Genomic DNA, 23,986 nt, shown 5'->3' with positions numbered 1-23,986 from the left:
GGAGTTGGTATGAGTGACAGCTCAGAAGGGAGGGCAGAGGGAGGAGTTGGTATGAGTGACAGCTCAGAAGGGAGGGCAGAGGGAGGAGTTGGTATGAGTGACAGCTCAGAAGGGAGGGCTGAGGGAGGAGTTGGTGTGAGTGACAGCTTAGAAGGGAGGGCAGAGGGAGGAGTTGGTATGAGTGACAGCTCAGAAGGGAGGGTTGAGGGAGGAGTTTGTATGAGTGACAGCTCAGAAGGGAGGGCAGAGGGAGGAGTTGGTGTGAGTGACAGCTCAGAAGGGAGGGGCAGAGGGAGGAGTTGGTATGAGTGACAGCTCAGAAGGGAGGGCAGAGGGAGGAGTTGGCATGAGTGACAGCTCAGAAGGGAGGGCAGAGGGAGGAGTTGGTATGAGTGACAGCTCAGAAGGGAGGGCAGAGGGAGGAGTTGGTATGAGTGACAGCTCAGAAGGGAGGGCAGAGGGAGGAGTTGGTGTGAGTGACAGCTTAGAAGGGAGGGCTGAGGGAGGAGTTGGTATGAGTGACAGCTCAGAAGGGAGGGTTGAGGGAGGAGTTGGTATGAGTGACAGCTCAGAAGGGAGGGCTGAGGGAGGTGTTGGTGTGAGTGACAGCTCAGAAGGGAGGGAGGAGTTGGTATGAGTGACAGGTCAGAAGGGAGGGCAGAGGGAGGAGTTGGTATGAGTGACAGCTCAGAAGGGAGGGGCAGAGGGAGGAGTTGGTATGAGTGACAGCTCAGAAGGGAGGGCAGAGGGAGGAGTTGGTATGAGTGACAGCTCAGAAGGGAGGGCAGAGGGAGGAGTTGGTATGAGTGACAGCTCAGAAGGGAGGGCTGAGGGAGGAGTTGGTGTGAGTGACAGCTCAGAAGGGAGGGCAGAGGGAGGAGTTGGTATGAGTGACAGCTCAGAAGGGAGGGCAGAGGGAGAAGTTGGTATGAGTGACAGCTCAGAAGGGAGGGCAGAGGGAGGAGTTGGTGTGAGTGACAGCTCAGAAGGGAGGGCAGAGGGAGGAGTTGGTGTGAGTGACAGCTCAGAAGGGAGGGCAGAGGGAGGAGTTGGTGTGAGTGACAGCTCAGAAGGGAGGGCAGAGGGAGGAGTTGGTATGAGTGACAGCTCAGAAGGGAGGGCAGAGGGAGGAGTTGGTGTGAGTGACAGCTCAGAAGGGAGGGGCAGAGGAAGGAGTTGGTGTGAGTGACAGCTCAGAAGGGAGGGCAGAGGACAGAGGTGAGACTGCAGATTTGGAGGATGAGGTAAAAGCACCAGATGCACATTCAGAAGACATAGGAAATCACAGGAAGGAGATGAATTTCGCTGCAGAATGTCCTCCCCCTCCTGTCAGCTATAGGGAATATTATTGTGTAATTGTCTCCTGCGTCTGATAATAACACACCTTGTACTCATCTGACTGTATATATATATATATATATAATACACAAGAGCCATGAATATCTTGTAAATTATATCCTTATAAATGGTGAGTTCTGATGTCATTTCTGTCACATGACTCACTAAAACTTGTGTATTATAATAAATAAAGTACCCCCAATTGCAAATTATAAGGATATTAGAAGTTACCTCAGAGTTCCATGACCTGTATAACTCGGCCTTCAGCCTCGTACTTTTATATGGTCATGTGACTCCTCTGTGACTTATAATATCCTTATATTTTACAAGAGGGGGTACTTTATTCACTATATACTCTCACTCACTTGTACTTATACTCACACTCATACACTCACTCACCCATACTCTCACACTCATACTCACACTTACACTCACACACACAGTGATATGACAGAGTCAGTTCCATTAGATGAAATACTGTCAGTGTCTCTTTATTCCCAGCAGGGGGATCAGTGATCACTAAATCATGGGGCTCCTCTCTGATCCAAACCGTCGCCAGGCCCTGTCCCGACTCATCACCCGACTGAACACCCCACTATGGTGAGTAGGAAGGTTGTCCCTATAGAGAGAAGACATCGGGGGCTGCTGGAAATACAACCAATGCCCCAATCTCTGGGTCTCATGCTCCACTTTGGGGGCCTCAACTTTAGCTTCACATTAACATTATTGGCCTCCCCAACTGTCACCTGTACAGGACACGCCTCTCCTTATCCCCTATTACCTTCCAATAGGGATGCCACTTGCTCTGGAAATAGATATAATACGCAGGTATGGGATCCTTTATCCGAAAACCCGTCATCTAGAAACCTGTAATCCAGAAAGCTCGGAATTACAGAATGTCCAGAATTTATCCAAGTAATTAAAATTTTTCTGTGTAATAATAAAACAGTAGCTTCTACTTGATCCCAACTAAGATATAATTAATCCTTATTGGAGGCAAAACCAGCCTATTGGCTTTATTTCATGTTTATATGATTTTCTAGTAGACTTAAGGTGTCAAGATCCAAATTATGGAAAGATCTGTTATCCGGACAAGCCCAGGTCCTGAGCATTCTGTATAACAGGTCCCATACGGTTATATACCAGCCTTCCAATGGTCTTCCCCTTTATCCTATTAATAACACTGATACCAGAGATCATTTACACTGGGCAGGTGCAACTCTACATTGCAATGATTCTATCCAAAGGGCCGGATTCTCTTCAGTAAGAAAAAAAATCCCGGTTTATCAAGTGAAAACTCATGGATGAGATTTAATTTGAGGAGGAGAAATAAACTTTCCTCCTAATCCACTTCCAGTTTTTTTTTCCTGTGATAAATCTGAATTGAATGTGGCCCAGTGCTGGGATCATTGTACCTAAATATGTTTTATAAGAGATGTACATGAACCATTGTTACTGTCAACTACTTCAAATATTTTGGGAGTAAATTAAAATTTCCCTGATTTTTTTTTTCTTTTTTTAATTTACAATCTTTGCTTTAACCCCTTCTGAACTGTGTCATTAAAGGGGTTGTTTACCTTTAAATTAACTGTTCGTATGACGTAGAAAGGGATATTCTGAGACAATTTGCAATTGGTTTTCATTTTTTATTATTTGTGTTTTTTGTGTTATTTAGCTTTTTATTCAGCAGCTCTCCAGTTTGCAATTTCAGCCACCTGGTTGCTAGGATCCAAATTCCCCTAGCAACCATGCATTGATTTGAATAAGAGGCTGGAATATGAATAGGAGAGGCCTGAATAGAAAGATGAGTAATGAAAAGTAGCAATAACAATACATTTGTAGCCTTACAGAGCATTTGTTTTTTAGATGGGGTCAGTGACGGAAGGTGTCAGATGAAGAAGGCAGATAATTAAAAAAAAAAAACTACTAAAAATAAATAATGAAGACCAATTGAAAAGTTGCCTAGACTAGGCCATTCTATGACCTACTAAAAGTTAACTTGCCCTTTAAGAAGAGCAGAAACCTTATTCTGTTCCCACACATTATTGTGTTTCCAGTAAGACGTTGCCAGGGGTAACCTCTTTCTTTCCTCTGTCTCATGCAGTATTTTCAGTTACCTGCTTGGAGTGGTTTGGTTCCTGGGCCTGGCATTCCACCCTTTCACCCTGCGCTCCTATATCTCCCACAATTCCATGGGATCTACTATGGTGGAGGAGCAGTTTGTGTCGGGGGAGAGAGCCGTCTCCTACACCCGGGAGTTTGCAGCTCACAAAAAGTCAGCTGGGTGAGTGATCTCAAGGGTGCAAGATAATGATCTAGGGACTCATCTGAAGTCACAAATAGCAGAGCAGCTTCTTTAATCTCCACTGGACACCAACAGGGTCTTCTGCATCCAATTAAGGGGGTACCTTAAGCCCATGTTAAGCCTCCTAGTTACACCTGTTTTACATTAGATAATGGTATTACTAGTAGGCAGGTTTAGTTTTAGCAGTGGTTGGTGTATGAAGTCCCAGCCTCATATCTAATGCCACATAATAACACTGCTCTTTCATGGTTTACATCTTATCTGTCTGACCGTTCCTTTAAAGTTTCCTTCTCTAACTCTACTTCTACTACTTTCCCACTCTCTGTTGGAGTTCCTCAAGGCTCTGTTCTTGGCCCCCTGCTGTTCTCGCTCTATACAACTTCACTAGGAAAACTCATTCAGTCATTTGGACTTCAGTATCACCTTTATGCTGATGACACCCAACTCTACTTGTCTACTCCTGATCTTTCTAATTCTGTCCTTTCCCAAGTCACAGACTGTCTCTCTGCTGTCTCCTCCTGGATGTCACACCTGAAACTGAACCTTTCTAAAACAGAACTCATTATATTTCCTCCAAGATCTTCCCCTGTCCCCTTCCCTTCTTGTACTTTTCCCCTATAGATGGTGAAAGGTACTAATGTGTATGGAATATTGAGAGCTCCACGTGCTGCCAGTACAGAGTCTTTGCTTCTGAGTGTTCCTTGTAGTGAAGGACAGAACAATAACCAGGCTGTTGGCCTTCTCTTGGCACTGGCCTCGTACTTCAGAGGTGAGAGATCCACTAAATCCACTGGCTACAAACAGATCAGTGGAACGGTCCCTCCCTGAAGCCATTTTTCTGCTCGCCATTGATATGACATGGTATGTTGAGTGATCTTTCTGATTGTGTGCTCAAAGGGAAGATCTACTGGGCTAAGGATCTCATCTTCCTGGTGAATGAACACGATCTGCTTGGGATGGAGGCCTGGCTGGAAGGTTACCATGATGTGAATGTGACAGGTATGTGATGTGCTTCCCTGCTCTGTGCCTCCAAATAATCACTTTAGTTACAGGATTATGTACAGGCTGTGGGGTCTACAGAGCTGTGAGACCTCAATCATGTGACTTGTGCTTTGGTACATTTCAGTCACTCTTTACTGCTGTACTGCAAGTTGGACTGATATCACCCCCTCCCCCCCCCCAGCAGCCAAACAACAGAACAATGGGAAGGTAACCAGATAGCAGCTCCCTAACACAAGATAACAGCTGCCTGATAGATCTAAGAACAGCACTCAATAGTAAAATCCAGGTCCCACTGAGACACATTCAGTTACATTGAGTAGGAGAAACAACAGTCTGCCAGAAAGCAGTTCCATCCTAAAGTGCTGGCTCTTTCTGAAATCACATGACCAGGCAAAATGAGCTGAGATGCACCTACACACCAATATTACAACTAAATACACTCCTGTATGTGTAAGGTGATTGGTTGGTCAGTGCACTGAAATACCCAACCCAACTTTTCAATCAGTATAAGAGTATATAGTGAATAAAGTACCCCCTATAGTAAAATATAAGGATATTATCCGAGGAGTTCCATGACCGTATTTTTCATACAGGTCATGGAACTCCGAGTTGACTTCTAACATCCTCATGTTTTCCAACAAGGGGCACTTTATTTATTATAATACACGTTTTAGTGAATCATCTGACAAAAATGACATAACAACTCACCATTTATAACTGACGACATCATTAGTCATGTTTATATAGTGAATAAAGTACCCCCTATTGTAAAATATAAGGATATTATAAGTCACCAAGGAGTTCCATGACCATATAAAAACATGAGGCTGAAGGCCGAGTGCTTTTATACAGGTCATGGAACTCAGAGGTTACTTCTGATATCCTCATATTTTCCAATAAGGGGAACTTTATTTATTATAATACACAAGTTTACACAGGTTGGAGGGAAGGTAGGTGATGCTGGTGAAGGAGAAAGAAGTGCAACACTAACAAGACCAACTGACATCAGATATAGGATAGAACCCCCTAAACTGCTTCAAATAATAGTTCTTTTTCTCTAGTCTAAAGGGGGTGGGTCTTTATTATGTTGATTCTTTTATGGGTAAAAAGGTCCCCTGCTATTTGTCTATAATGTCCTCTAATGTACTTGTAAAGTCTAATCATGTCCCCTCACAAGCGCCTTTTTTCCCCCAGAGAAAACAACCCCAACCTTGTCAGTCTCCCCTCATAATTTAACTCTTCCCTCCCTCTAACCAGTTTAGTTGCACTTAGTCTCTGCACTCTCTCCAGCTCATTTATATCCCTCTTAAGGACTGGAGTCCAAAACTGCCCCCATACTCCAGGTAGATAGATAATAGGTCCCATACCTGTATAAGTAAAATATCACATTACAGATCTATGCAGGGTTGTTGTCTGTTCTCTACATTTGTGCAATACAGGGGTGTCAGGTATGTGACTCTACTAATTCTAAACTGCAGCTTCTATAGCCAGTGAGTAAAAGTGGCCATACACAGGCCGATATCAGCTGCAGAACACAAAGTCGCCATCTTATGGGCCAGTATATTCTACAACCCACGGGCTTCCCCGACCCATATCTGGCCAGGCAGACTTAAACTTCTAGTCGGATTGAGGACCACTTTGGTTCATTAATGCGCTCTTGATCCCAATACCTGTATTCCTGAACAGATCGTTGGGCCCTATTCCAATATCGCCAACTCAAGGTGAGTATATCGGTGCAAAATCCACTCATTTGTAAACCTTAACTAGGAGCAGTTGTATAAAAATTATAACTCAACTCAAAGAGTCAAAATCAAGGAATCTAGATGCTGACTCTCTGTTTATCATACAGACAAGTACATGAGGTCCTCTGCCCTCAGCTCTCAGCCTATTATCAATATTTTATGGAGACATTTTGTGCATTCAGCTCCCAAATTATGTTTTCCCCTTTCAACAAAACAGAGATTTATTTATCATTGTGTTGGATGAAGTGCATTGTGCTCCTGCTGGTTTGCTTCTCTATCGGATGGGTTCACTCCAAACGCACAAAAAAAGGTAGGACAACCCTCTTGGTTTCACATTAGGTTCTCATTTTTACTTTCATAGCTCTATGCAGAAGTTATTCCATGCAGATACTTTCCTGCACCCTAATGTGGATATAATAAAGTAGGATATAATGTAGCGTCAGTAAAAAAAGTATCAGCCCATGGCTTTGCATTGTCCTAGAAGGATCATCACTAATTCGTTTCAGCAATTAATCTTGCAAGGGGATGAGATGCCAAGCAAATCTCCATTAATAGAACCAAGTACTCCGCTGAAAGATCTATTGATGGAATTAAGGGCAACCACATGTTTAGACCCATCTACCAGCACTGGCAGTGACAATCCTGCTTGTTAGTCACCTAAACTGTCCTTATAGAGAAGCCATCTTTACTATTAGATTCTCCACCAGTGTCGAGAAGATCCTGAAAGCAAGCCCATCATACATTAGACCAGCACCTCTGAAACACCAGTAAAGAACATTTTGTAATCAATAATGATGTTTTGTTGGCAGTTAATGTTGCAAAATTTGGAGAAGCCTCACAGAGCTCAGATTACAGACCTGAGTACAATGCTGCTGCTGCTATCGATGGTGATAGAGACTCAAATATGATGGTGGGTTCATGCTCCCTTACTGGTAACGACAAGCCATCTTGGTGGCAGTTGAACCTAAAGCACAGGTACAAAGTGGAGAAGGTGGTGATAGTGAACAGAGGAGACTGCTGCAGTGAGCGCCTTTTGGGAGCCCAGATCCGTGTTGGATTCACAGCCAATCTGAAGAACCCACTGTGAGTCTCAACTCTTTGAGCTTATGTTTGTGCCTAATTGTCCAGGGAGCAACTCTGTGCCTGATATGTAAAGGCACCACAATGTACAATGATCAGCCATAAATAGGATTAAAGCTTCTGTTATTGTCTTTTCTCTCAGATGTGGCACCGTAACTGATGTCTCTGAAGAAACCATCACTCTGTCCTGTCACGGGATGGTGGGTCAGTACGTCACTGTGTCTATTCCTGAACGTGAGGAATATCTCCAGCTCTGTGAAGTGGAGGTCTATGGGAACAAATACAGCCCTGTTGTACCAGTCCATGAGGAATCGGAGGAAGATGTACTGCAAGACATAGGCAATTTATATAAACATTAAAGAACACCTTGGTTTATTAATCTGCTGAATCTGCAGTGAAACAATAAATAGAAATTCTGGTTCAGATTGTGGGCTTTGCATGATTGTGATACATACAGTTCTAGTCTAGATCTAGTATAGATCTAATAAGGGTACCTGGCTGCTTAATTGGGAATTATTTAATGGGCCTACCCACGACCAAGTCCCCGATTCTGCCTTGAGACTTGGGGATTTCTAGATCCTCACCTGTATGTCCCTATAAATACTCACACTATGAAGCAAACTTTGGCCCCTGGAAGAGCCTGGTTGGATCATCTAATGGGTTGCAAAAGTGGCCAAACATCTACTCATTTGGTGACATTGCCAAACAAGTGGATCTTTAAAGGACACATATAACATATTTGTTTGCTCCAATTGGAGGTGCTGCCTAACGGGGAGAAACAATAGTATTTTCTGAAAGAATTTGCCCTCAATCGAGTGCTCTACCCCCGGCACTGGGAGGGCAGGGAACACCGCATTTTACACCATTTTTCTGCCGTCAATTGTATTTGCACAAACACTCCATCTCTACCTCAGATTCCACCCAAAATACACCCACTATTTGGTAATGCTACACTTAACTGGGGTTCAGCAACCTCATCCCACCTGGCTCTGGTTCATTGGGCAGCTATGGATCAGTGTTACAAAGGCAACTTATTGGTTAAGAAAGTGTGTATATTTTTATTTGTATAGTGCCCCTTGAGGGCAAAGCATTGTGCAGCAGAAGAATAAATGAGTAGAAGAAACAGAGGGTCATCATTGCAATAATAAGTATAAATAAGTATAAAAATACAATAGACATAAATATAAAGTTACAATCCATATTAAGTGCTTATTGTCAAGGAGACAAAAGGATGGAGGTCGCTGCCGTAGAACAGTGGAAATGGGAGGGGAATATTCAGACAATGTGAGGGATATTAAGTGCTGTAGGTTACACTGGGTAAGTGCCAGGTCCTGGTTCAGGTGTTTTGCAAGTTCTCCAAGAGGGAATCTTTGAGCTTAGTTCTGAAGGCATTGAGATTGGATTCTCTTCTTAGAAATTCAAGAATTATGTAACACCTATTTGGGCCACTCGGGGGTTAATTCACCAGCTAGAACACTAGCGCATGGGTTACACGTGACTTACACCCAGGGCAGGGCCTCGCTAAGTGGAAGTGTTCCCTCTATGGTGTAGTGCAACTACATCCCCCCCAGGCTACTGTGACACAAAAACAACTTGGGCGCCAGGAGGTTCTTAACAATCAGGAACGGTTTATTATGCCAAAAAGGGCAAATGAGCACAGGTTTCAGTAGTCACGCAGGAGCTTGAGGGAAAACAGCATATTGAGAGGTCACACAGAACAAGACAGGCTCACACAGAGAGTACACAGGCAAATGCAGTACAACCTTTCTCTCCTGGAAGTTGTCAGGAAGCAGCTTGTACCCTACAGTCCCTCTTCACTGAGGTCCCTGACTGGAGGCAACACACAGAGCCTCTGGGAAGCTCCTCCCTTACTGCAAATCCTTGTTGGAGCTTCAGCTGCTCTTTCTCTCTCACCTCTCTGCCTTTCTCTCCTAGAGAGACTATGACAAGTCTGCCCTAGTGTATCTGTTCCTCATTCACGGGGTTACCTGCTCCCCGACTTGGTCACATGACTTCTTCTGGGCCTATTGCACTCAGTCCCCCTGAGCACATCCAGCTGGAATCACATCCAGAGGCAAAAGAGGAAGAGGCCACTCCCTGCACTCACTATATAGGAGTGAGTCAGAGCAGTGTCATCAAATCTCTCAGCCTATCACTGTAAAGGTTATTCTGTAACAGGGATTCTACCCAATAACCCAAGGAAATGGTGAAAAGATTAACTCTATAGGGCCTGTATCCCTATAGGGCCCTACAATTACATTCCAAATAGAAGGAGCAGAACGACAGAAGGGTTTGACATGGGAAAAGGCAGTAGTAGTGGGGGTGCATCCAAGTGGGGCTCTGAGAGGAGATGTAGTGAGGTACAGACAAGACAAGTGAAGGGCTTTGAAGGTTATGAGGAGAAGGAGTTTATAAGTTATTCTTTGTTTTATAGGAAGCCATGATAAGGACTTCAGCAGCGGAGGGGCCTGTACCTTTTGGATGAGAGGAGGAGAATTCTGGCAGCAGTGTTTAATACAGACTGTAGAGGGGAGAGATGGCAGTTAGGGAGGCCAGTTAGTAGAAGGTTACAGTAATCTAGTCGGGATAGGATGAGAGCATGCATGAGTGTCTTGACCATAGCAGGTGAAAGGAAGGGACTGAATATGCCGATATTGCATAAGAAAAAGTGACAAGTTTTGACTGTGGTGTTAATATGATCAGAGAAGAGATTAGTTCAGTTTTTGTTAGGTTAAAGAATAAGGAAAGCCAAATCTAATCAACATCCTCCCTATATACTGTAGGTCTTATAGAGTAGTCTTTGATCGCTAAGTTTTCAGCTCAAGTGTAGAATGACGGAGATTTTCATGTCTCATATTCACAGCTCCTGTTTCAGGCTGCCTTCACCATCTTGCTTAAGGAACAATGGCTTCCTTCTCTTCGCTATTGTCAAAGCTGATTGGCTGGGGCTGATTGGCTGGGGGTTAACGATGACACATATTCAAATTTAGCATGCAGTGTTTCACCAGAGAAGGAAGGAATGAAGAGCCTTCAATACATGCGCAATGGAGAGAAACTGAGTCTACTGAGATCTCCCAAAGACAGAGAGTACAGGGGAACATCAACAGACCAAGTACAGAGCCTTGCGGCACCCCTACATTAAGTGCAACTGGAGACGAGATTTCATTAGAATAAAAGGGAATGAACAGCAACGAGCTGAAGTTGTATATGTCTAAAGGTAGCAGTCCTATGTTTGTTCTGGAAATCCCCTTCTGGCTAAAGAAGACCTGGTACATGTAACATATGCCCATAGGTGGATCACTTTCCCTGCTGGCCCTGGGAGCTTATAGTTATCTCCTGTTCATATCTAATATAACAAGAGGGAGCACATGGTGTATAAGAAACATTCAAATAGGAAGAGACCCACTACTAGTAAAGCCCAAGTAAATCTTTATTAGGACATGCATGCATGGTGCCTCCTTTTTGGCCTCCACCTGCTGAACAGGAAGGATGCTGCTGGGGAGCCTGGGACACAAAGCCCCAATAAAAATGCAGTCACTACTCCCTTCCTCCACTCACACCATTGGGAGAAGCCAACTCTTAGAGAAGATCATAGTGTAACTGGGCTCCACCTTAGGAGTAGCCAAAGCTTTGGTGAAGACCAAGAAAGGGGTTACATACTTTTAATGAATGGGGTTAATTATCTCAACATTTGCCTTTATCATGACCACACTTGCTTCATTTGTAAATAGCCACTTTGGTGCTTAGGTTTGCCCAAAACTCTTCTTGCAAACTGTCACTAAAGAATGCCACCCCTGCACTCAAGTTTGCCACTTCTCATGGCCATTGACCTGTAAGTGCACAAGGAGCAGAGTGTTATTGGGCGCAAGGAACCCTGGATTTAGCACCTACCTTAGGCACCAACCAATACCAAATGGGACTGCAATGCTCTTATCAAAGTTACATAGTGGAATGGTTTCAAGAAGCTCCCAACAGAAATCTGCCAGACTAAAGTCCATCTGTTCAATACATGGATGGGATCTGTTATGTTAATACTTGGGGCTTCCCCAGTGAAGGATCGTTCATTACAGGGGTGGTTCATCTTTAAATTATCATCAACTAGTATGATGTAGAGAGTTATATTCTGAGACAATTTGCAATTGGTTTTCATTTTTTATTATTATTATTTGTGGTTTATGTAGTTGTAGTTTTTTATTCAGCAGCTCTCCAGTTGCAACTTCGACCGTCTGGTTGTTAGGGTCCAAATTCCCCTAGTAACCATGTACTGATTTTAATAAAATACTGCGATAAGAATAGGAAAGGGACTGATGAGTAATAAAAAATAGCAATAACAATACATTTGTAGCCTTACAGAGCATTTGTTTTTTTAGATGGAGTCACTGATCCCCATTTGAAAGGTAGAAAGAGATGCAAATAATTTAAAAGCAATAAGAAATAAATAATGGAGACCAATTGAAAAGTTGCCTAGAATAAGCCATTCTATAACATCCTAAAAGTTACATCCAGTGTATATGTGAACCCCCCCTTTACTACTGTTCTTATTCTCTAGGGAACAGATATTTTTGGGGCAATGGCACATGGATAGAATGTGAGTGTTTTGCTGCCCAATCAGACTGCAGATCATTTTATATCAATTAATGGCATTTTTGAGCATTTTTTTTGGAAAATCTGCATAATTTGCCCTGTGTCACATTGACTTTGTGAAAATCAGAGAGAAATCAGCCCAAAATGTTGAAATCCAGAATTGATTAACTCTGATAAATAATAATTAAGCAGGACATGGGTTATTGATTCCTTGTATAATTTTGTGTCATTTTAGTGCAGTATTCTGTTTTTCTCTAGTACTTTTCTGTTCATTATAATCAATATAAACAATTAATAAACTGATATGAATGTGATAAACTGGATATCTCTGTTTCTTGTTTTTTATATTTAAACAATTCTGCAGTACAGTCTATATATCTGTAACCTTGTTATGTCTGAAGGTCAGTTAGGGGGAGATTTGGGGTGAGTGTTTATTTGTACCCTGGGTACCCCTGGAACTATAGCAGGGTGACTGTTACCCCAATGTTTCTATATATCTGTAACCTTGTTATGAGCTAAGGGGGCCCAGTCTGAAGGTCAGTTAGGGGGAGATTTGGGGTGAGTGCTTATTTGTACCCTGGGTACCCCTGGAACTATAGCAGGGTGACACCCCAATGTTTCTATATATCTGTAACCTTGTTATGAGCTAAGGGGGCCCAGTCTGAAGGTCAGTTAGGGGGAGATTTGGGGTGAGTGCTTATTTGTACCCTGGGTACCCCTGGAACTATAGCAGGGTGACACCCCAATGTTTCTATATATCTGTAACCTTGTTATGAGCTAAGGGGGCCCAGTCTGAAGGCCAGTTAGGGGGAGATTTGGGGTGAGTGATTATTTGTACCCTGGGTACCCCTGGAACTATAGCAGGGTGACTGTTACCCCAATGTTTCTATATATCTGTAACCTTGTTATGAGCTAAGGGGGCCCAGTCTGAAGGTCAGTTAGGGGGAGATTTGGGGTGAGTGCTTATTTGTACCCTGGGTACCCCTGGAACTATAGCAGGGTGACACCCCAATGTTTCTATATATCTGTAACCTTGTTATGAGCTAAGGGGGCCCAGTCTGAAGGTCAGTTAGGGGGAGATTTGGGGTGAGTGCTTATTTGTACCCTGGGTACCCCTGGAACTATAGCAGGGTGACACCCCAATGTTTCTATATATCTGTAACCTTGTTATGAGCTAAGGGGGCCCAGTCTGAAGGTCAGTTAGGGGGAGATTTGGGGTGAGTGTTTATTTGTACCCTGGGTACCCCTGGAACTATAGCAGGGTGACACCCCAATGTTTCTATATATCTGTAACCTTGTTATGAGCTAAGGGGGCCCAGTCTGAAGGTCAGTTAGGGGGAGATTTGGGGTGAGTGTTTATTTGTACCCTGGGTACCCCTGGAACTATAGCAGGGTGACTGTTACCCCAATGTTTCTATATATCTGTAACCTTGTTATGAGCTAAGGGGGCCCAGTCTGAAGGTCAGTAAGGGGGAGATTTGGGGTGAGTGCTTATTTGTACCCTGGGTACCCCTGGAACTATAGCAGGGTGACACCCAATGTTTCTATATATCTGTAACCTTGTTATGAGCTAAGGGGGCCCAGTCTGAAGGTCAGTTAGGGGGAGATTTGGGGTGAGTGTTTATTTGTACCCTGGGTACCCCTGGAACTATAGCAGGGTGACACCCCAATGTTTCTATATATCTGTAACCTTGTTATGAGCTAAGGGGGCCCAGTCTGAAGGTCAGTTAGGGGGAGATTTGGGGTGAGTGTTTATTTGTACCCTGGGTACCCCTGGAACTATAGCAGGGTGACTGTTACCCCAATGTTTCTATATATCTGTAACCTTGTTATGAGCTAAGGGGGCCCAGTCTGAAGGTCAGTTAGGGGGAGATTTGGGGTGAGTGCTTATTTGTACCCTGGGTACCCCTGGAACTATAGCAGGGTGACACCCTAATGTTTCTATATATCTGTAACCTTGTTATGAGCTAAGGGGGCCCAGTCTGAAGGTCAGTTAGGAGGAGATTTGGGGTGAGTGTTTATTTGTACCCTGGGTACCCCTGGAACTATAGCAGGGTGACACCCCAATGTTTCTATATATCTGTAACCTTGTTATGAGCTAAGGGGGCCCAGTCTGAAGGTCAGTTAGGGGGAGATTTGGGGTGATTTGCAGATAGAATACTGGGGATATTGGGGCACCCTTTTTCATAGCCCTAAATCTTCTTTGATTGTTGTGTGTGTGTATGAGAGTTTGAGAGATAAAAGTTGGGTGCAGTCTCATCCCCCACTAACAGTATCGTCCCTACAGGAATGCGGCCGACACCAAATGTCTGTTTGAGAAGCACAAACCCACTCATGTTATTCACTTGGCGGCTATGGTGGGGGTGCTGTTCCGGAACATGAAGTACAACCTGGATTTCCTGGTGAGAAGTGCTGGGGGGCATTTACACAAGTGAGAGCAGATATTGGGGCTGGTGGATCTGTAGTTATTTGTGTAACCCTTTTGACACCTGTTTGTTGGTGTTACACTCCACGCGTGGCGCTTACCTGATGACATGGGACAAACCTGAGCCACTCCGCAGTGGTATTGGGAGAGACTGGGTACCTGGTACTTACTAGTGCAGTGCCTCCACCTAGTGGGATCCAGGAATGCACCTACGGGTGGCACCATTAGGAATACAGTAATAACACACACCTTATTGGTTATCTTAAATAAGTGTTTAAAATAAATGGGCACCTAATAGACGCAGCATTCCTAACCGGTGGCAATACTAACAAACTAACTTGCTCGGGCAAAGCTGTCTAGCGAACTATGGAAAATCAAAGTCCTTTATTGTCCTTTAATAAACAGTCTCTGTATCTTCAGTGCCTCTTTTGGGTACTGTCCCTTTAACCAGGATACACACAAATCCTCCTCGGATACATTAGAGTCTCTCAGGTGAGTCCAGCACAGTCAGACATACAGTGAGACTACCAGCCCCTTTGGATGCTCAGATAGGAATCTCCTGCTGGTTGTTCCTCCAGTCTGGATTCCTCTCACACTCTCTGTCTCTCCAGGCACAGTATGTGGCTTCCCTGTGCCAGTCTGATCCAAATGAATGTGGTGCAGCCTCTCAGCTCTCTGGTCCCACCAGCAGCTCTCTTGCTTCCTTCTCTGTCCACCATGCGGCTCTCTATGCCAGGCTTTCTTCTTTTGCCAGTCTCTGTGACTTCCTCTTCCTGCCTGCCACTCACTAGCTGCTGTGTCACTTCCTGTTGCACTGAGATGACTGACTAGCTGGTTGCTAGGTAACAGCTTACAGCTCACACATACAGGCTCTGGCCTTGATCTCTGCTTACAGGGTTTTACACTAATTCCCTACATTTGCTAGAGAATCCACAGACTTCCACTTGCCTTTATATAAACAGACTGTTAGGAATAAATTGATGGTGCGAGGGAACGAGTGCAGCTGTACAGACAGTGGGGCAGTAGCTCATGAAGGACTTTCCCCAAATTCCCTCCCAAACATTCAGGGGGCAGTTTCCTAATCCCTCTCCCCCAGTTTATTTATCACATAGAGGCACAAAAACAGATTCATGGAAACACCTCTCTCCCCCCAGAGAAACAACCTGCACATCAATGACAATGTCCTGCATTCTGCCTACGAAATGGGGGTCCAGAAGGTGGTGTCGTGCCTTTCTACCTGCATCTTCCCAGACAAGACCACCTATCCTATCGATGAGACCATGGTAAGTGCGGCCCACTCCTGTCACTTGCCCACATTCTCCTGTTTTGTTACATTCACTCCTGCCTTTCCTTCCAGATCCACAACGGGCCCCCCCACACCTCTAACTTTGGCTATTCCTATGCAAAGAGAATGATCGATGTGCAGAACAGGTGGAGTATTAACATTTAGGGCTAATAGAAATATCTGCCTCTATCTGTTAGTGGTGTAGGGCAAGGACCTACCTGTGCCATTGTTTTACAGGCAGCCACTAGCAGCTTCACAAATATCCCCTAATTAAAGGGCTTGTTTAGCTTTAATTTAACTGTTACTATAACGTAGAGAGGGATATTCTGAGACAATTTGCAATTGGTTTTCATTTTTTATTATTTGTGGTTTTTGACTTATTTAGCTTTTTATTCAGCAGCTCTCCAGTTTGCAATTTCAGTCATCAGGGCGCTAGGGTCCAAATTCCCCTAGCAACCATGCACTGATTTGACTAAAAGACTGGAATATAAATAGGAGAAGCATGAAAAGAAAGATGAGTAATAAAAAGTAGCAATAACAATACGGATGTAGCCTTACAGACCATTTGTTTTTTTTTAATGGGGTCATTGACCCCCATTTGAAAGCTGAAAAGAGTCAGAAGAAGGAGGCAAATCATTCAAAAACTATAAATAATGAAGACCAGTTGAAAGTTGCTTAGAACAGGCCATTCTATAACATACTAAGAGTTAACATAAAGGTGAATCACCCTTTAATGGGGCTGGTGAAGATTCAGTCTCCCAGCAGACGCCATTGTCTTTTATTCCCATGAATGTCTTGTCTCCAGAGCTTACTATGAACAGCACGGCTGTAAGTTCACCTCCGTCATTCCCACCAACGTCTTCGGCCCACACGATAATTTCAATATTGACGATGGGCACGTCCTGCCGGGGCTCATCCACAAAGTCTACTCGGCCAAGCGTGAGTTTTTGCACAACTTGCTCAGTATCAGACGCACAACCCACCATGAGAGATTTATAGTTGTACTTAGAATTCTACTCAATTCCAGGCTTGGAAACATTAAGTTGCACAGGGCTTTCTACTGCAGCCTCCCTGCACATTTGTATGGAGTCTGCATATTCTTGTGTGTGTAGGGGAAGAAGCAGTCGGGTCACAGCTCTGCATGGAGTATTATTGGCTTCACTGGGGCCCACTTGGATCATCTAAACCATTCCTGCCACTAAATAATGATTTTATATATATGATTTCTCTATATATACTGAGTGAACCACATCAATAGGTCACATTTATGTGCGTATTTGGGTTTAGTTATATATGTCTTTGGTAAGAGCAATATGTTACTCATGTAGTACAACAGATAGTAGAAATGATGGGGATACACTGGATTCAGATGTAAGTACTGAGCAGCTCAGGTAGATCCATTCCTTGCTCAGTCAGACAGGGGTTTGTTCCACTCTAGGACTAACAATGGCTTCTTGTGGTTTCAGAGAATGGCACTGCTCTCTCTATCTGGGGCACGGGGCAACCACGGAGACAGTTCATCTATTCACTGGTAAGGGACAGGAGTATTGTATATCCAAGGGCAGAGCTGGGCTTAACCAAAAATAGAAATGTGCAATGTCTTCACCTCAGCTAGAGACTGCTGTACACAGATGGCCAGAGACAGTCTAACTCCTCACCAGTCTCACACAGAAATCTGTTTGTGTGTCTGTACCCAGGCCAACCCCATGTCTGCTGGTGCCCACACACAACACTGAGCAGAGGTTCTGACTCTGACTGTAGCTTTAAGGGTTGGGTTGGTTGCGCTTCAGCCCCTACATCTAACTGTGTGTGTTTCTATCCTAGGATCTTGCAAGGCTTTTCATTTGGGTGCTGAGGGAGTACAATGAGGTTGACCCCATTATTCTTTCTGGTAAGAAGTGCTACCTGTACCCCAGATACTTACCTGTTAGCTCTCTTTGTATGTTCACACTTACTGTTCTGGATAAGACAATTTCCCCTCCATGGGCCAAAGCTATTCCTATTTCATATAAACCATGGTATACTCTTTATAACATTGAAAATACACATATTGCTACTTTAAGTAAACTTAGGGGCTGTTCCTGCTGAATTGTGCTTAGTACAGGGAATACCTTTGCTGCCATAGTTTTATGGGATCTCTCTGTACAGACTATGAGCAAACTTAGGGGACTGTTCCTGTTGAATTGTGCTTAGTACAGGGAATACCTATGTGCCATAGTTTTATGGGATCTCTCTGTACAGACTATGAGCAAACTTAGGGGCTGTTCCTGTTGAATTGTGCTTAGTACAGGGAATACCTATGTGCCATAGTTTTATGGGATCTCTCTGTACAGACTATGAGCAAACTTAGGGACTGTTCCTGCTGAATTGTGCTTAGTACAGAGGAATACCTATGTACCATAGTTTTATGGGATCTCTCTGTACAGACTATGAGCAAAATTAGGGACTGTTCCTGCTGAATTGTGCTTAGTACAGGGGGCAGTTGTAGAATATGTGAGCATAGATTATTATGGGTGTAGTTGGGGGATGAAGGTGCTGCTATACCTGTATATGACATACCTGTCAGCCCATTGGCTTCTCAGAAGGAGTTGGAGCAGTAGAGGAAGGGAGGGCTATGGATAGAGACAAGCCTTAGAGATAATGGCAGCAAAGAAAAGCTGAAAGTGCAGATGAGCTAATAACACCTGGGTTTATATATATATATATATATAATCTACAGTCTGGTCATTTCCCTATGGGACCAGACTGTAAATTATATCCCTATAAACGGCGCGTTCTGACGTCAGAACGCGCCGTTTCTAAGCTAGAGAGAGTGAGCACTTGCCGCTGCTGCTCTCTTTCTCCATTCTGCCCCCCTTCTTTCTAATTCCCTGCCTCAGCTCTTCCTTACCACCGGCGCGCTCCTCCTGTCTCACTATCTCTCGGCTGCTTCTCTCTCAGGTCCTGCCCCCTCAGTGTCTGTTTGGTCTAGGTCCCGCCTCACACGATCGCTTAATGGGCTCCCTCCTGTTCGCACAGTGCCTCTTCTCTCATTATATCGCTCCCCCTCCCTTTCACCCACCATCTTAACTTTCACTTTCATGGTTCTCCGTGTCGGCTGTTCAGTCTCCCTCACACAATCTCCGGTATTGCTCTGCCTCCAGCCCTCATTCTCCAGTCCTCTGACACTTTCCTTCCCCTCACCTTCCCCCTCCCCTGCAACTGACGTGACCCAGAGCAGGATACAACGTATATTGGAAAAAAACTGATGGAATTCAAAAAGAGGCGCTTTTCCACACAAAAAATAACTACAGGGATAAAATTAAGTAAGTGGGTGGGGAAGGAAAACAGCATTAAAACCGTAATTTTGCAGCACATAGGGCAAAGCCAGTAAAATACTACACATATATAGGAAGGAAGACACTGGACACAAAAACTGTAGATTATAATGCATAATGTACCCCCTACTTAAATTTATACAGATATTAGTAGTCACCTCGTAGTTATGTGACCTGTATAAAAACACTCGGCCTGCGGCCTCGTGCTTTTATATGGTCACATAACTCCTCGGTGACTAATAATATCTTTATAAATTACAGTAGGGGGTACATTATCCACTATATATATTATAGGGGGAGCTAATAAGTGTGAAGCATAAGTCGGGGGTTATCATTGTACTGAAGCTCATTTGGGTTCATGTGCTGATCTGTGACTTGTTCTGTTCCAGTTGGAGAGGAGGATGAGGTGTCCATCAAGGAAGCAGCCGAGAGCATCGTAGCAGCCATGGAGTTTAAGGGAGAGCTGATTGTATCCTTGGGCTGAGTATTTATACGTCTAATAGATACACACATGCTCTGTGTCTGTACTCACACTCACTAATACACACTCACTCACCAGCAGTGCCCATGCATGTTAGGGAATGAAGGGGTTAACCCACCCTACTAAGTGGCTACGGGAATTTAACCCTCACTTACCCAGGGACAAAGCTCTGAATCTGGACCCAAATGAAAGGGACAGGTGATAAGCCCTGCCCACTTACCCACAATCCAATAGGAGATTGAATTCACTTCCCCTGGGGGCAGTTCCTCCCTGAGCATGAGACAGAGAGGAGAGTACGAGCAAGAAGTACAGAGAATCAGAGCACTGGACCTGGCTAATTACTGGGCCCCTAATGGATTCACTTTCTCTCCAGGAGGATTTTCCTGCCTGACCATGGGGAAGAGAACAGCCCAGGGGTTTAGGGAAGAGGTTTGAGTACTTGGGGGAGGTCCATTTCACAGGGAGTGGTTCCTGATTGACCATGGGGAAGAGAACAGCCCAGGGGTTTAGGGAAGAGGTTTGAGTACTTGGGGGAGGTCCATTTCACAGGGAGTGGTTCCTGATTGACCATGGGGAAGAGAACAGCCCAGGGGTTTAGGGAAGAGGTTTGAGTACTTGGGGGAGGTCCATTTCACAGGGAGTGGTTCCTGATTGACCATGGGGAAGAGAACACCTCACTGTTGGAAGTCTACTAGACTACAAAATGTTTTACCCTTAACTGCCCCGACCTCAGTTCAACAGCACAAAGTCTGATGGGCAGTTCAAGAAGACTGCGAGTAACCACAAGCTCAGGAAATACCTGCCGGACTTTCAGTTCACCCCCTTAAAGGTAAGAGAGGCGAGTGGTACAGCCCGGCAACATTGTGACCATAACCAGTACTAGTGATGTGTGTGTTACACCAGTGCGACACATTAAAGGGCCAGTACACACGTATACAGTCCTTCTTCCCACATGAACAACACAAACAGAACTTGTGCTGGAAATACTTTCTGCCTATTATTGTTTTTATCAATATGTGTATTTACTTAGTTATTATGTATATAAAACAGTAACAGAGCATTGTTTTGATTCCTGATTAATTACCCCCCCCCCCCCCGTAATTAGATGAGTGTCACAAAAGATGACAAACTTCCTTCAGCCCTTTGTTACAATTACGACTGTTTAGCCTCACAGATAAGCAGGAGCCCATTATCTGTAGCAGCAGAGCTCTAATAAAGACTGCTAGTTACATACGTGTATATACACACACACACACTCATACACACACGCGTGTCCATAGAGAAAGGAGGTACATGTACTAATGCTGCTGTTTCTTCCCTTTAGCGGTGCAGGAAACCTGTAACTGGTTTAACAGTAACTATGCCCAGGCCAGAAAGTGAAGAGATGGCAGTTTGCACAGACAAAGTGCTTGATGTTCGGGCCCCTGGCGAGGGAGAGCGGTGCCCGTGACCCCTGGGACTGGTGGTGGGAGATGAATTATTTGCATCTGTGAAGCAGCATCAGAAATTGTAGATCTGTCTTTCTGTCAGGAATCTTAGTGGAGGGTGATTGGTTAATGTATTTGCCCTTTATTGATCAGTACTGTACCTACAGTGGGGCCCCGCGGGTCTGGCTCCTGCACTGGCACATGAGCACATTTGTAAGATTTAGGGAGAATTGGGGTAAGTGTAACACATACAGGATGGGGCTGATTACAAATATCCTGCTCATGGTACCCGGGGGTGCAAGTGTGATATTAGACTGCTCCATTCTGTTCTACCAGTGCAGTCTGCAGCTTCCCATGATCCACCCATCAGACTGGTACATTATGTATATTGTATCTATAGAAATAGTACAGTACATTATATATATATTGTATCTATAGAAATAGTACAGTACATTATATATATATTGTATCTATAGAAATAGTACAGTACATTATATATATATATTGTATCTATAGAAATCCAGGCAATGTGTGTGCAGGTTGGTACCAATGTTCCTGATTAAAATGGTCTCATTTGGAAGTAAATCTTTTGTTTGTGTTTCTCTCTCAGGATTTGGAGCAGTTGCCCTTTGTCTGTATGGGCTACAGGTTTATTAGCCAGTGGCAGTTTCAGGGTCTCTACCTACTTGTGACTGTGCTGTGTTCCTCTACATGGCAACCAAATGGCAACTAATTCACCAAGCTCTGTGCCCAGGGGAGGGGGGCATGTGGGGCTGTGGGCTCCTCCTGGCTCATTCTGCACCCCCGGGGGTCACATTCACATCAATATTAACTGCTCCCTGTGTTCACATTGGATACTGACAGTCACATGCCCCTGCCCAGGATTTTTGCTTATTGCCCTACTAAAGCCTGGGAGCCCATGTGTTGCGCTTTATTTGTAGAATAGAAACATTTAGTGCAGCCAATGAGGATAAAGGGGAGGAGACACTCAAGCTCCATCTGTGGTTACAGCACAATTCATGTCCAACACTGACTGAGCACTTGTAGCTCCACCTGGTGTAACAACTATAGATGGAGCTTGTACTTGTGGCCCATATACACTGATGTACAGAAGCAGCTTTGTCACCCCAACATCTCTATTGTAGCCCCCCAGGCTTTTTCCCTTCCCACAATCACACGTGCCATTGCTTTGCTTCTCCAGTTGCAGGTGGGGGTTCATGGGGCAGAGCTGGGGGGCTGCAGGAGCCAGAAGGTGAGGGTCCTATGGGTGGGGGGCCAGTGTTGGGCTAGGGTCCCGGCAGTGCAAGAGAGTGAGGCTAGTGACCTGGGCAGCCCCAAAGCCACCACAAGCTCAGTAGCCTAGTGACTCTTAGTGACTCTCACTCTGTGTGGGGTTCCAGGGGGTCCCCAAGAATACAGTAACTCCCAGCATTCCCTGTGACCCTCAGTATTACATGTACAGTAACTCCCAGTATTCCCTGTGACCCACAGTATTACATGTACAGTAACTCCCAGCATTCCCTGTGACCCTTAGTATTACATGTACAGTAACTCCCAGCATTCCTTGTGATCCTCAGTATTACATGTACAGTAACTCCCAGCATTCCTTAAAGGAGAACTAACCTGTTTGTTAATGAGGATAATCCCCTCCCCCGTACCTTTCATAGAGGGTCACCAGTGGGGAAAGTGTTGAGTTGCCTGGCACAGAGGCTCTGGGGGAGACACAGAGGAATGGGAGTGGCTTCCCTGACATCATGAATAATGGGCCCTGGGAAATAATAGTCAGCTTGTGCTGTGTCTGATACTGACTCCAGTCCAACTTGCATCCACTCCAGGCTTCTAGTAAGCCCTCAGCATACAATCCCACATTAGCTGCCTGTAGTACTGGGGCCACATTCATTAGAACAACTGTACAACTCCCATTAGTCCACATGCAGGGAGTTGCACATTCCTCAATCCTCCCATGGGCTTTGCTATAACATTTCTATGTGGCCCCTCATTGGCCCTGTCCCCTCCTCTAGCCATTCCTAGCCCTCATGTGTCTGTACATTATACAAGTGCTGCACTCTGCACATTTATTGCTCACCCATCTCAGGGACACATGGAGGCCCAGTTGGCCACTAGTGGCCGCTGCTTTTATTTCATGCCTGGGAATATTCAAGAAAGACGCCATTTTCTTGGAAAGGTGAATTTTATTTCTTTTTTCACAAATGACAAAATGAAAAGTAAAAGTGAGAGAAAAGGAAAAAGAAGAGAAATGTCTGTGTCTAGTTGTTTGTAGTCATGAAACAGAAATAAAAAGTAACCCTTTCTATTTATTTCCTCTATTAGTTTCCTATTTATTTCCTTGTTATTAATTTCCTATTTATTTCCTTGTTATTTATTTCCTTTTTATTTTAAAAAAGAGGGGACTGAATTTAGGGGATGTTTTTAGGGGCTTTATTTAGGGACTGTATTTAGGGGCTTTATTTAGGGGATGTATTTAGGGGCTTTATTTAGGGGATGCATTTAGGGGGTTTATTTAGGGACTGTATTTAGGGGCTTTATTTAGAGGATGTATTTAGGGGCTTTATTTAGGGACTTTATTTAGGGGATGTTTTTAGGACTGTATTTAAGGGATGCATTTAGGAGGTTTATTTAGGGGATGTTTTTAGGACTTTATTTAGGGGATGCATTTAGGCGCTTTATTTAGGGACTGTATTTCGGAGCTTTATTTAGTGGATGTATTTAGGGGTTTTATTAAGGGATTTTATTTAGGGGATGTTTTTAGGACTTTATTTAGGGGATGCATTTAGGGGGTATATTTAGGGGATGTTTTTAGGACTTTATTTAGGGGATGCATTTAGGCGCTTTATTTAGGGACTGTATTTAGGGGCTTTATTTAGTGGATGTATTTAGGGGTTTTATTTAGGGATTTTATTTAGGGGATGTTTTTAGGACTTTATTTAGGGGATGCATTTAGGGGGTATATTTAGGGACTGTATTTAGGGGCTTTATTTA

The 23,986-nt window shown here is 44.2% G+C and overlaps 2 protein-coding genes across 8 annotated transcripts in view; both read left to right on the top strand.

The window, feature by feature from the left end:
* The window catches only part of gfus.L (GDP-L-fucose synthase L homeolog), an 88,262-nt gene that overhangs the window by 33,821 nt on the left and 30,455 nt on the right, over window positions 1–23,986 (top strand). The window contains exons 4-9 of one of the 6 annotated variants that reach the window (XM_041568249.1): window positions 3,443–3,622; window positions 4,265–4,412; window positions 4,541–4,642; window positions 6,605–6,697; window positions 7,197–7,470; window positions 7,610–7,890. The exons of 1 other annotated variant lie outside the window; for it this stretch is intronic. In XM_041568249.1, the coding sequence (XP_041424183.1) occupies window positions 3,443–3,622; window positions 4,265–4,412; window positions 4,541–4,642; window positions 6,605–6,697; window positions 7,197–7,470; window positions 7,610–7,826 (1,014 nt within the window). In that variant the 3' untranslated portion in view covers window positions 7,827–7,890. Of the gene's footprint in view, window positions 1–1,839; window positions 1,939–3,442; window positions 3,623–4,264; window positions 4,813–6,604; window positions 7,471–7,609; window positions 7,891–23,986 lie in introns of those variants that run through there. 4 more of the 6 variants (XR_005962340.1, XM_041568248.1, XM_041568252.1 and 1 more) reach the window with 4 other exon arrangements.
* Window positions 14,321–21,571, top strand: LOC121395216 (GDP-L-fucose synthase-like). 2 transcript variants are annotated; one of them, XM_041568258.1, is made up of 9 exons: window positions 14,321–14,453; window positions 15,631–15,759; window positions 15,834–15,907; window positions 16,567–16,700; window positions 17,228–17,292; window positions 17,586–17,652; window positions 19,468–19,547; window positions 20,293–20,388; window positions 20,884–21,571. In XM_041568258.1, the coding sequence occupies exons 1-9, from the start codon at window positions 14,406–14,408 to the stop codon at window positions 21,007–21,009; spliced, it is 819 nt and encodes a 272-aa protein (XP_041424192.1). In that variant the 5' UTR covers window positions 14,321–14,405; the 3' UTR covers window positions 21,010–21,571. The 2 variants fall into 2 exon arrangements, with proteins under 2 accessions (XP_041424192.1, XP_041424193.1); XM_041568259.1 differs by lacking the exon at window positions 14,321–14,453 and adding an exon at window positions 15,294–15,318.

The sequence above is a fragment of the Xenopus laevis genome, chromosome 6S (assembly GCF_017654675.1).
Source record: "Xenopus laevis strain J_2021 chromosome 6S, Xenopus_laevis_v10.1, whole genome shotgun sequence".
Taxonomy (NCBI): domain Eukaryota; kingdom Metazoa; phylum Chordata; class Amphibia; order Anura; family Pipidae; genus Xenopus; species Xenopus laevis.
The sequence above is the reverse complement of the archived record's forward strand: the minus strand, read 5'-3'. Positions and strand labels throughout refer to the sequence as shown.